General features: G+C 48.0%; 1 protein-coding gene across 1 annotated transcript; it reads left to right on the forward strand.

The window, feature by feature from the left end:
* The first annotated feature begins 6,731 nt into the window (after window positions 1-6,731).
* LOC109733820 (putative disease resistance RPP13-like protein 1) lies at window positions 6,732-8,682 on the forward strand. The gene has a single exon (XM_020293031.4). The coding sequence runs from the start codon at window positions 6,876-6,878 to the stop codon at window positions 8,397-8,399; it is 1,524 nt and encodes a 507-aa protein (XP_020148620.1). The 5' UTR covers window positions 6,732-6,875; the 3' UTR covers window positions 8,400-8,682.
* Window positions 8,683-13,405: the final 4,723 nt, after the last annotated feature.

A 13,405-nucleotide genomic window follows, 5' to 3' on the forward strand; every position in this document is an offset into this window, starting at 1 on the left:
GCTATGCATCACATAGATAGATCTTGCATGATCGTAGGAAAAAATATTGAATTACTGCGTTCCCCAACACCCCCTTGCCCCCTTGTAAGGAAGGGGGAGGCAGAATTGGAGGGGGTTCCCCCTTCTCATGGCCAGCTAAGGGGGAGAAACTCCCCCTTCTTGTGTGGCGCCCCCTCCTCCAACCTATATATACTAGAGGTTTTGGCACTTTTGGATACACAAGTTTTTGGAGCCTCCTCTAGCTAGTTCTAGTTCTAGTTCTAGTTGATCCAATTAGAGCTAGACCTAGACCCTCTAATCCTCATAATTAGAAGTCTAGTGAGGTTCTAATATCCTCCCTCTACTTCTCCGGCGATGATTAGCTCTGGACGGCGAAGCACTGCCAGATCGTGAAGACCGTACGCTGGCAAACTGTGGAGAGGTCGTGCTTTCGGTCTTCTATTCGAGGGATCATTATATTCATCGATGGTTCATGGGACTTCAAGTACGATCTACACTGACTCATCTTCTTCCGCTGTAACTCGGAGTTGGTAACGATCTGATCCAAACCGTTATTGCATCTTCATAGTGTTCCTGGTTGACCGTAGGGCATTTTTTTGTTTTCTACTACGTTTCTCAACAAGAGGTGCCCTTGATGGCACAAATTTATAGCAATCACTACAGGAATCAAAGCCGTCGGCAAAGGCTATGCCGACGGTGGCTGCCAGCATATGCCCGTCGGCATCTCTGGCCTCGGCAAACATAGGATGCATGTCAGCATATAGGACCTATGTTGGCGGCTTTACTATGGCTGTCGGCATAGCTTTCTGCCTGCAAAAAACAGATGGCATGCCGCCTGACGCCGTTCTGGCACGTGCCAACACACGGCTGGGCCACGTCTCCCTGATATGCTGACAATATAGCGGTCGGCATATATCATAGCTATGCCGACGGTTATACCGTCGGTATAGAATCGACACGTGTCGGCAGCTGGTACCTTGTGGCTAGCTAGCCGTCGGCATACTCTGATATATGCTGACAGCTATACCGTCGGCGTAGGCTCAACACATGGTAGCAGCTGGCAGCTCCTAGCGTGGATATACGCCGACGAGATTGCTACCCTCCGAAAACCCCACAGAAGCGTAACCCTAGCTCGTTTGCTCCGGAAAGCTACCCCTTTGACCTTCTCTATTGCAGCAAAGTATCAAAGTTATAATTAAACATTTCATACTAAACACATTATTTTTGAATTCTTGAAACTTTCTGATACAAATAGATATAAAATTTGCCTCATTTGGCCAAGGAATAAAAAATATACAAACAAGTCAAAACAAGAAGGGTGTTCTTGTAAAATTTTAAGGAAACATGATTTTAATTGGTCAAATCTGAAAACATAGTATACCAACAAAATCCTTTCAATATTCTGATCGGAAAACATATAAAGTTTGTCAAAATCAATGCAAGTATGAATTAATTGTGACTTTTGCATAAGTACATGAACTCACATTTTTAACATATTCAAAAACAGAAATGATGTGGATATTCATAATCTATGAAAAATTCTACCCAAAATTGATACTCCCTCCATTTACTTATACAAGGCCACTATGGCATATACGTTTTGCATCAATACAAGGCCACCAACAGTAATCGAGAAAAAAATTAATGATATTTTCTCGTAGTAGTAACATATTTAATACTTGCATGCATGCTATCATAATAACACTAGCTACTTCCTCCACTCAGTTTTCTTGCATGCATATTGTGTATTATTGATCCCAGTAAACGAAAAAAAGTTTGACTTCTAAGCTATGCGATAACCTTGGTACCTGTAATTTAAGTTTGTGGCCTTGTATATAAAAATGAAGGGAGTATATAATTTGTATATTTATAAGTTTAGATAAGTCGGATTTATATTTAAAAAAGAAAAGAATTTAAGATTTTAAAATAATAGAGAGAAATTATTTGCCCACAGCCACCGTTAGGGCCATTGGCATTGATCTAACGACGTCAGCCTTCCGTCAGCCAAAGGGAGGTATGCCGACAGCCACTCTCGGTGTAAATAGGATCTTTACCAGCGGTTATGATTTGCTGACGGCTGCCCTGAGCATTGTTTGGGATTTGCCGATGGCGACCATCGACATATCTCCAGCTTTGTTGACGGCCAGAATTTGCCAACAGCTTTGTTGACGGCCAGAATTTGCCAACGGCTTTTCGTCGGTCGTCGGTGTATCTCCATCCACTACACCACAACACCAATGCAACGACATATAATCTGCCGGGAGAACGCACTTAAGAGGGCCGTTCAGCCGCCGGAAAGCCCTGCATAATCTAATTCCATCGTTTGTTGACATTCTCACAAATAGCTTAGGTGCATAATCTCAATCAGAGAATACATTCGAAGTATGAAGCAGGGTAGCAGTGGCCTGTGTTGAGGAGTTGGGGAATATCAGCAATGAACTCGTCGTTGCTCATTGCGGAGTATGCTAATCATAAGAGGTCAACTGCACATCAGACACATGAAGATGGACATGGTACACGATATTTTTCAAGCAGTACTGGATCATTGTTGCACGGGAATCAAGATGTTGGGTTGATGCTGTTCAAGAAAGACAGAATCCTTGCTGCCACCTTCGGCCTATAAGACCAAGCGTCGAACGCCTCCGTCGGGTCTGGAAATGTGGCGTGCTTTGACTGACGCCACTCCGACAGTATTGCAGCTCCCGCGTTCCCTGTCCATCGAGCTGCCGCTCCCAGGCTTATTTTCCCCGTCCTTTCTCCCAATCCCATGCTTCTTTTCCCTGTCCTTTGTCCCGTGGAGTACAACCATCATGACGAGCAGGTCAGTCTTTAATATGTGACCAGACAAAAATGTGAAATGATTCATCTTTAAATCTCAGCCGTCAATCTTTATATAGTAACAACGGATATAAAAAGGTGGCGGAAAGAGAACTATGAAAGCTTACTGATTTTAATATTATTATATTATATTAGGTATATATATTAGGCTTTGTATAGAAACGGCCGCGGAGGAACACGCGCGTCCTCGCCTGAGAGCAGAATCGGGCAGTCCATGCCATGGCCAAACTACCCCCAAAGAGAAGAAGGAGGACAACAACGGTCCGACAGCTCCGGCGACAAGCTAGTATGTAGGTTAAACATGTCAATTTTTGATAGTCCAATGGCATGTCCTAATGTAGTACGTAGTTGCATGAGTTTAGTCCAGACCTCTATGTCCAACGACCGCCCAATCAGTGTCCGGTCAAAAAAAGGTGACCTAATATCTATATCGTCTAGACCCCTATGTCCAACGACCGCCTGGTGACCCAACCGGACCCCCACACACACACATACTTCCTCCTAAAACATCCGGACTGACCGGCGTACCTCAAATCTGGGTGCAATATGCGGTCACGCCCAGGCAGCTCCAATCGACCCCACATGCAGCCACTCAAGTCCTCTTCCACTCAAGTAACTTGGCAACGACGCCGGCAGAGGAGCTGGTGCCTCGCGACGACGACGTAATGGGCGGAGAAGGCTCCTGAAGTCGGCGTCCACGACGGCGGGGGAGGTGGCTGAGGACCTCGCGCACCCATCATAGCCACAGGCGTGGTGGCCGCCATGTGTGCAGCGACCGGGGCCGGGCGGGCGTGCTGGCCACCGGAGCCGGGCGAGTGGGCTGGACGCCGTCGCGGGTGCGGGCGTGCGCAGCCACGGGCGCGCTGGCTGGCGTCCTGGGCGCACTGCCTGGGGCATAAGCCGCGGGCGGACGTGCCGGCTAGTCGCCGCGACTGTCGCGTGCGGTCCTGCATGCTAGCCCAGCCTCTGGCCGCGCTGCGTGTTGCCGTCGTCGCGTGTTGCGGTGGCCTGGTGCTAGCCGCGCGTGTGCTGACCATCCACGGCCATCGCTGCATGTGTGTGGCTGCCGCATGCAGCGGCTGCTCCGACCTAGGACCTCCGAGTCCGATGTGTGCTTGTGCGTGTTTTTACCATCGCTGCGTGCTCTAGGAGTGTCGCACAGGACGTTTGTCGAAATGGGGAGTACAAATTTGAGAGGTGTGGCTGTGCATGGGAGAAATGAGGGTCCTATTGGAATTATGTGTCCTGCAACTATATTCAAATTACTAGGAATTACTAATATTCGGAATATCTCATTATGGAATTGTACATGTATTTATACATGGAATTGATTTACATGTTTAGCATGGAATTGTTACTTGCTGGAATGTACTTAAATGATATATGCTTAAGGAAGCTTGTCGATTATCAGTGGAATACAATATACTATTTATATTGGAAAGACTACCCGGATACACTGATTATTGAAAGGAGCTAGATCGTATAGTTAGATTACAGCCCTAACATTGATCTACGTAATTAGAGGAATTTACACTCTATTATGGTACGTTGCTCACAAGCGCGTGCTTCGGGGACATAACGGGTAGAATGCGTTAACAGACAAATATGATCGTGGTTGGTAATTTGATCTGGACTCTATCCCGGAAACTAGTGGAAAAGGCTAGGAATCTTATCTATATAAGAGGTGGACCTTTTGGAAAGACAGTATAAGAAAGTCCCTATCCCCTAGCCTCAGATATGCGAATTGTGAGCGGCACCACGGATAAGCGCAGAGGAATAAGGGGTAGACTACAAACCCTAAATTTCTATCTTGTCCAAAGCGGACGTGCCCGGTCATCGCCCAGGCGCGTCCGCGGACATTTAGGGGTTCAATTTAGCAAGTCTTTTTTTGCGGGTGGTTCAGTTTAGCAAGTTGCGGCTGTAGATGCTCTTAGCTTTGCTAATTGAGATGTTCGGTTGTGAGAAAAAATAAATGTAGGCGTGACAACCGATCAACGTTCCGTGAGATGCACTCATGGCATTTAAGAGATCGGATTTGCCACGTCTGACTGTAGATGTTGTGATGGCCGTTGCCGTCGCATGTGCATCCGTGTGCTAGCTGATGCATAGTCTCTTTTTCCCTCTCCTTTGGCGATGGTGGCCGATGCGTAGTCGGAGGTGCATGCGATGCTGAATAATCATAATTTGCATTGTAAGAGTCCATAGTTCAAGGCTAGACTATATTTGGACTAGCAGAACACAAGAATCAATCATAGCGACTCGACCACAAATGACAATTATCCCGCTGAGCGTACGAAGGAAAGTAATTTGACTATTTGTGAAGCCTAAAGACCAAAAATCTTTCTGGACTGCTTTTATTTCGCAAATACGCAAAGTTTGTGTACCTTTTCATTGATAAAAGAAAAAAGCATGGGTAGAATAAAGGGTACAACACATGACAAGGCATCGTTCTGATGCAGAGGCCGGGGATCAACCTCCTTTTCGAAAAAAACACAAGACATGAACGCAAGGAGGCATGAACATGATGCGCGAAACAGAGAGAGACATGGTGCTAAGCCCGAACAAGGTAAAGAACACAACTAAACCCACCAAATATAAAACTAGAGGAGCAGGACGCCGAACGTCTACAAAGAGAACACCGGGGACACCACGAGCCAGTAATATAGCGCCCTCAAGAAGGGGAACGGCGTCGTGACGTCGCCGTCATCCAATTCGGAGAACCGGACTTATATTTTTCCCTGATGCTCGAAGAGGGGCACGGATAAAGGCCATGACAGCACCTCCAGGAAGGGAACGACACCCGCAAATGTTGCCACTGCCAGCATCGGCAAGCTGAGCATGGATTTTGCCTGGCCTGGCTCCGAGTAATCCCAAAGCCACCATATCAGGATTCAAAGATGCCGGAGCCAACCTGCTTGGCGACTGCTACCTCGGAAAGGGTGGCTTGCACCTGCCGCCGACGAAAACTGCGAGCTTCGGAACCGACATGACGTGTGGATGGACGGGGTCAGCAAGGTAGAAAGCCGACGCGGATGGGAGGATGGCAGCCGACACCGCCAGCAATATGAAGCCGGAAAGGAACCTAGATCCGTGCTGCCGGATACGGAGCCACCAGAACACCGGCGAACCGAAGCTAGAAGTGGGGCAGCAGCAGGTGCGCCGGAGCCGAAACCACACTGGTAGAGGACGCCAGCAGGTCAAGGATACGGAGAACGCAGGTCCATGGACGTCGGGACCGAGCAGTGTCGACAAAGATCCATCATGAAACTTCACCAGCCTGCCAGCCGAGTGGTCCTTCTAGACTGGCTTGCCATTCATTTCTCAGTCTTCTGTCAACATTCAGCCATCAGTGTCCACTGATGACCTTTGATCACTAACCCACCACTGCCCGTAGAAGTCAAGTCCAAGTTAAATGTAATAAATGGTGTTCCTGTGCATCATCTATGTCTGGATGCAGAGGCCCTGTTTTTTGGTTTGTAAAAAGTACACTTTGACCCTACAAAAAAGTTGAAGACCACCACACCTCAAAAAACAGAAGGAAATATGTATTCGACTTGAGACACATTTCTAAATGCCATTAGCACATATAGAAGTTATAAACTAAAAGTTACGCTAACATTCCATTAAATCCACAACAGAACTTATTCAATCGAGAATCGCAAAAGCATTACAGATCATGATTCGCCACTTACTAACTAACTAGAGATATAAAGTAAGAAAAATTAGTGCTGTTTATTTGGCATTGATTCGCGACGAGTGACTCGTCAGGCTCGGTTCCACACGGCAGGCAAAGACTCGTTCCAAAACTGGTAGAGCACCACCACATCATATATACATATATATAGCACGCCCCATCCAGCACCAAGCCTCAGTGCCATAGTCAATAGCCAGTCACCTTCAAATCTTCCATCCAGAACACCAGCCCAGGCCTCCAGTCAAAATTGAGCAACACCCCAAATAGCTAGTATCACCCATTGCTAATTTTATCCCTCTTCCATTGCGCCACTCGAGCTCTGAGTCGAGGTGGTTCGCGATCAATGGATATCCTCGTCTCCGCAATCGTAGGCGACCTCATCAGCAGGTCAGCTTCGTTCGTGATCAGCAAATACTTCCAGCAGCAGCCTGGCATCGACAGGATTCTGCGGAGGCTACAGAGTGTCCTACTGAGAATCGACATCATCGTCGAGGAGGCCGAGGCGCGGGACATCACCAACCAGGGGATGCTCCGTCAGCTCAAGATGTTGAGGCAAGGAATGTACAGAGGCCGCTACGTTCTCGATGCCTTGAGCTTCCAAGCTTCCCTCGACGAGAAGGAGGGGGAGGAGGAGATGAGCCACTCCTCATCTGCACTGTCTAAATGCAGTTCAATCAAACGCCTTCGTTTCTCTCGCACACGCGGTGGTAGCAGCAACAGAGAAGCACTGTTGTTCGGCACAAACAGCAACATGCGAGAAGAGCTGCAACGGATGGTGGACACCCTTGAAGACAACGTGGCTGGTATGAAGGAGTTTCTTTTCTTCTTGCAGTTATATCCTCGCATCCTCCGCCAACCTTATGGCACGTATTTGCTATTGGACAACTGCATGTTTGGTCGCCAAACTGAACGGGAACGGGTCCTGAATTTCTTGATGTGTCCTACTCAAGATTTGGCTGTACTTCCGATCGTTGGTCCAATAAGAGTAGGGAAGAGCACTCTTGTTGAGAATGTCTGTAGGGATGAGAGTGTGCGTGATCGCTTCTCGATGATCCTCTTCTTTCCAAAAGGCAGTCTCAAGGATGAAGGAGTGATCAACCTGAGAGAAAACAATATTAAATTCAGGCATCAGAATTTTGCTTCTCGAAACAGGTTCCTGATTATTATTGAACTAGCCAAGGATATTAACGAGGAAACATGGAGAAGGATGAAATCTTCCGTAACCTGCATGACACCTTGTGGCGGGAGCAAAATCATAATTACCAGTCGGTCAGATAGAATTCTGGATCTGGGAACAACGGAAGCACTTCGACTGGACTATATCTCTCAAGAAGCTTATTGGCATTTTTTCAAGTCAATTGCATTTGGAAGTATAAATCCTGGCGAGCATCCAAAACTGGCAACTATGGCTATGGAGATCGCTTTGGAACAGAGACAGTGTTTCATAAGCGCGCATGTTGTTGCTGGGTTACTGCAACATAACTTCAATGCTCAATTCTGGTGCGCAGTTCTTGAATGTGTACGAGCAAGTAAACAGACAAATCTCCTTATGTTTGACCATAACCCATACCTTCGTTTGCGGGAAGATGCACCGGTGTATTGTTGGAGATTGGTGAAGAGCCACAGATATTTCATGCTTTGCAACTATCATCAGTCAGATTCCAGTGAGAATGTCCCTAAGATCAATCTGCGGGACATTCTCTTAGGATGTGGTGGTACACTACCCTGTGGAGAATTTGAGGCTCTTGCATGGAGGTCTCGCATACCGCCCTACTACAACTACACAATAAGCTGTAACATGCAAGCACCAGAACTTACCGTGGGAAGGAAGAAGCGTGTGCATCAAGAGGAAGAACATTTTATTTGAGCACCAGAACATACCGACTCTGCGTGGGAAGGAAGAAGCGTGTACAAGCGTGTGCACCACAATATGATGTATGCTACCATGTTGTCCTGTGAATTAGGGAATATTATTACTCTGCCTTAATTAGGAGTCTTGCTAAATTAGTTAACATATATGTCTATTAACATGTAGGCATGGAGGACTTCTATCCTAGTAGCAAAAGTTTGCATGTCAAGTACATTCTGGTTGTGTTTGGGCAAGTACTTTCAGAATCAAAACAATGTTTGCATTGCCGGTTAAATCAGAGTCCAAGATAAAATGTATTTATAAAGTTGAGTGCTCGAGTCCATATCCGATTGATCTGGATACTATGGGTACTGTATAAACCTAAGCCTTGCAATAATCCTTGAACACGAAGAGAAGAGTAGAGAAAAGTGACCCAAATTTGCTCTGTTTTTCATGTGTGCGTGCACTTGATCCTTGGGTGAAAGCCCACATGTTTTAATTCCTCTGTCGCATTTATTTTCTGTAACAGATTCTTTTTTCGCTGGGTTTAAAGATCAGAAAGATAAGCTGGAATGGGAGTAATGGAGGTAACGATAAGATAAAATTAAGTTGTTGGTTTCTTGTCTATCATCCCATGAGCTGAGCTGCATTTTCTATCTTTTGACTCAGAAAAAATAATAATAGATAAATAAATGGCGAGAAGGAAACAAATTAGATTGAATTTTGCAATCCGTGTTCTGTTTTTTGTGTGTGGGGGGAATCCATGTTCTAGTTCCCGTAGCAACAGATAAAGGCCATAAGACTAGCCACAATGGGTAGTAACATAGACTAGTAACATGAGCAGTGTATGTTACTATCTCTATAGTGGGGAGTAACATATGTGTGGTAACATGCAACACTTTATTTATTAGGCTATAGACACATCTTGCCTTGATATATGTGATGTTACTCATACTACTTTCCTCTCTTTCTTCATTTATTGCTTGCCACATCATCTACTTTATCTAGATATGTGTGATGTTACTACCTATGTTACTCCCATTGTGGGTAGTCTAAAAGGAGTACAAACAAACAACATAGCAACTTATCTAATGCCCAGGTGCCTTAGATTAAAAAAAATATGACATCCATTTAGAACTTAGACAGTATAGAAATGATTACACTTTTCATAAAATGCATAACACAAGCTTGAACAAGTATTAGATTTCCATGATTCAGTATCGAATCAATGATATGAGTTATTAACTTGCCCGGGAGGAGGCGGGGTGATCTTTACCATACAAAAAGTTATTACCTACTACCTCCGTCCCATATTAATTGTCGCTCAAACAGATCAAGGAGCAGCTAGATATGGCTATGATCAAGGGCAACTGAGTGACTAGCTGACATAAAAGTTGAAGGTGAAGCCCACCGTACTAGTTTTTGGAGAAGCTGAATGTTATTGGTAACTGTGGTAGTTCAGACATCTTTATTTAATGAAATATGGTAATCTGATAAACTTGTTTCTCCAAATATGCTCCATGTGGGTTCAGCAGTCAGCAGTCAGCACTAGAGATCAGGGGATTATTGTTACCCCATCCCCATTGGAGAAACATGGGATCTTACTGGCCTGACCACATATAGTTGCTTCAATGGACGGAAGCTGCAGCGCCAGGAGCAGCGAACCATGCTGGCAGCAGCAAGCAAGGATGCTTGGGAAGGAGGAAGTGCAGTGCTTGCCGAGGAGGCCAGGCACAGTTCCAGCTGCTCTGAGTACAACAACACCTGAAACTGAAGGTACAGGTTCAGTTAACGGCTAGCAAAGCAGGAATGAATGACTGGGATTGATGGGCCTGGCTTTGCTGCTCTTATTGTTAATCAGTTTAATTGCCAAGTTACTGCTAACGGCAGTATGAGTGTCAAAAAAAAAATACTGCTAACCGCGGTAAAACAGAACTAGTATTGGCCGATATTTCGGTCATATCGCTCTTCTCGAAGAAATGTGAGACTGCTTTCTCTCGCTGAACGTAGAAAGCAAAGCAAATTCGACTATTCCTGGAGCCAAACACCAAAATTCCTTCTAGACTGCATTGCCATTCATTTCTCAGTCTTTTGTCAAAAGTGAAAATTCAACCCTCCAGTCAACAAACGGCATGTTTTTCTCTTCCTTGTCTCATTTATGGTTTTAATTTGACTAAACCACCACTCTGTAGAACAGTCTACCCAAATAAAGTCCAACTTATTCATACTACCTTGACTCACCTTCAAATCTTCCATCCAGAACACCCACCCCTCAAATAGCTAGTATCACCCATTGTTAATTTTATATATTGAGCCAGCCTAGGCAACACAATACAACAGCAGGAGGGCGGGGACGGGGAACAGATCCCCTAAACTACACAACGCCACACACACTTTTTACAGATGCAGGACGCCAAGCCACACGTCAACGTGTCCACGATCGTCCGGGCGGAACCGACTACGCCAGAGGACGGCGTCGTCTCGGCAGGCCTTCAGCGTAGCGGCCAGAGGGGGGGATTCCTGCCTGAACACCACCGCATTCCGCCGCTTCCAAAGGTGCCAGCAGCACAACAGGACGAAGGGAACCAGATTGCATGCCTCGTCCGCGACGGGGTCGAGCACCGAGCCCACAACGACAAGGCTCGTATCCTGCGTGATTTCTACCTAAACCTGCTTGGGACTGAAACGCCGGTTGTGGACAATCTAGACTTGCACCAGTTGATGTCTGGTGCTAGATTGGACTCTGCCCAGTCGCTCGCCCTCGACCAACCGTTCTCCAACGCTGAAATCAAAGCTGTTGTCTTCGGAATGCGGGCTGGGGGAGCCCCTGGGCCAGATGGTTTCGGCCCTGCCTTCTTCCAGCACGCCTGGACTCGTCTGGCCCCAGACCTTCAGGAACTGGCTGCTGAATTCTTTGATCACAAGACTGACCTGTCGGGCATCAACAGGTCGTTCGTCACACTGATCCCGAAGATGGACGCACCTACGTCGCCGTCGAACTTCAGACCCATCTCGCTCCATAACTGTCCCCCGAAGATGTTGTCGCGCATAATGACGAGTCGGCTTCAACCACTCATCCCTTTCCTCGTCCACCCGGAGCAGACTGGGTTCTTGCGCGGGAGGTGTATCTCTGAGAATTTCGTCTTGGCTGCAGAGCTGGTTCAGTGTTGCCACAAGAGGAAGCTGCCGGCAGTCGTGCTCAAACTGGACTTTAGAAAAGCCTTTGACTTCGTCTCCTGGGTTGCTCTGGACCGTATCTTGGAGGCGAAAGGATTCTCGACCAGATGGCGCAAGTGGGTGAGTGATCTAAACACCTCCAGTAGGTCTGCTGTTGTGCTCAATGGAGTGCCCGGGCGATGGTTTGAATGCAAAAAAGGCCTGCGACAAGGAGACTCCTTATCCCCGTACCTCTTCATTCTGGTAGCGGATGTGCTCCAACGCCTCATCCTGGCGATCGGTGCCGAAGGAGGCCTTCAACACCCCCTGGAGCCGTCGCTCCCGTGCCCCGTCCTTCAATATGCAGACGACACCTTGATCCTTCTTAAAACTGATCCAGACCAAGTCGCCAAGCTCAAGAGGGTGCTGGACACCTTCGAGGCCAACACTGGTCTCGCCCTCAACTTTGACAAATGCACCTTTGTCCCCATCAACGTAGAGCCTGAGATGGCATGCCAGCTTGCTGCTGTTTTCGGATGCCCCGTGGCTGCTTTCCCACAACAATACCTGGGGCTGCCTCTGTCTGCTACTAAACTCAAGCTGGCTGATTTCTATCCGCTAATTGCAAGGGTGGATAAATGGCTAGCTGGGTGGTGCGGTTTGCTGCTATCCTCTGCTGGCAAATGGACCTTGGTCGACGCGGTCCTCACGTCCCTGCCTACTTACGCCATGGGCTCCATTCAATTGGCTGAAGGCACACACGCCAGCTTTGAGAAGAAATGCCGAGCCTTCTTCTGGACTAACGACTCCACAGTCAACGGAGCTCAATGCAAAATTGCCTGGTCTGAAGTCTGCAAACCACGCGACCGGGGCGGACTTGGCGTCCGGGACATGAGACTTCAGAACTCGTGCTTGCTGATGAAGCCGGTTGGCAAACGTGGTTCTCCTCCCAGTATGGGTGGGCCGGCGTGCGTGACCTAGGTGACGCCGGCCACCTAGACACCCCCACATGGAAGTCCCTCTTGGCGTTGCTGCCGCTCTTCCGGGAGTGCACAGCGTGCGTGGTGGGGAACGGAGAACACACAGCCTTCTGGTGTGATCTTTGGCTGGGTGAGACAACGCTCGAGCTCCGGTTTCCTGCACTCTTCTCGCACTCTGTGCGCCCCAACACGTGTGTTGCTGCTGCCCTGCAGGGGTTGGACGCTCAGCTGCGCCCCCGGCTCTCTTCCGCTGCTTGCTCTGAACTCGCTCGTCTCAAGGAAGAGCTCAGAGGGGTGACCCTGCACCACGGCGTGCAGGATGTTCGTTCGTTGCGGGTCATAGGGGCTGTGTTCACAGCCAGAGGGGCGTATCGGGCTGCCATGGCGGTGCACGAACCGGACAACTTCGCGCCCACCATTTGGCGCAGCTTCGCCCCCGGCAAATGCAAATTCTTCTTTTGGTTGTGCCACCGCCGGCGTCTTCCCTGTGCTGCCCTGCTCCATCGAAGACACATCATTGACGGGGCCGCCTGTGCCTTCTGTGGTCAGGATGAAACATTGGAGCACTTGCTGTTCGGCTGTGCACACGCCAGTGCCATATGGGCCCTAGTTGCTCCGGGGACAGCGGCCACCTAGTCTGTCGAGGGCCTCTTCTACGCCTCGAATGCAGGCCTGCCGGGTGCCCCCCGCATGCGGTCCACTGTCTGCATCGCTATCCTCTGGAACATCTGGAAGAGCAGAAACGCCAAGGTTTTTCGCAACCAAGACCTCCCTCCCCTAGAAGTGGTGCGCTGCATCGATGTCTCTCTCTGGAAATGGAGATGCTCCCGCACTATATGTAAAACGATCTTAGAATCGTGGGTGCAGCGCTTTGCTGCCTTGCCGTAG

This window comes from Aegilops tauschii, chromosome 2 (assembly GCF_002575655.3).
Source record: "Aegilops tauschii subsp. strangulata cultivar AL8/78 chromosome 2, Aet v6.0, whole genome shotgun sequence".
NCBI lineage: Eukaryota > Viridiplantae > Streptophyta > Magnoliopsida > Poales > Poaceae > Aegilops > Aegilops tauschii.

Bases quoted from the DNA above. Each gene is read 5' to 3' on its own strand.
- LOC109733820 (XM_020293031.4), top strand. From the start codon at position 6,876: ATGGATATCCTCGTCTCCGCAATCGTAGGCGACCTCATCAGCAGGTCA.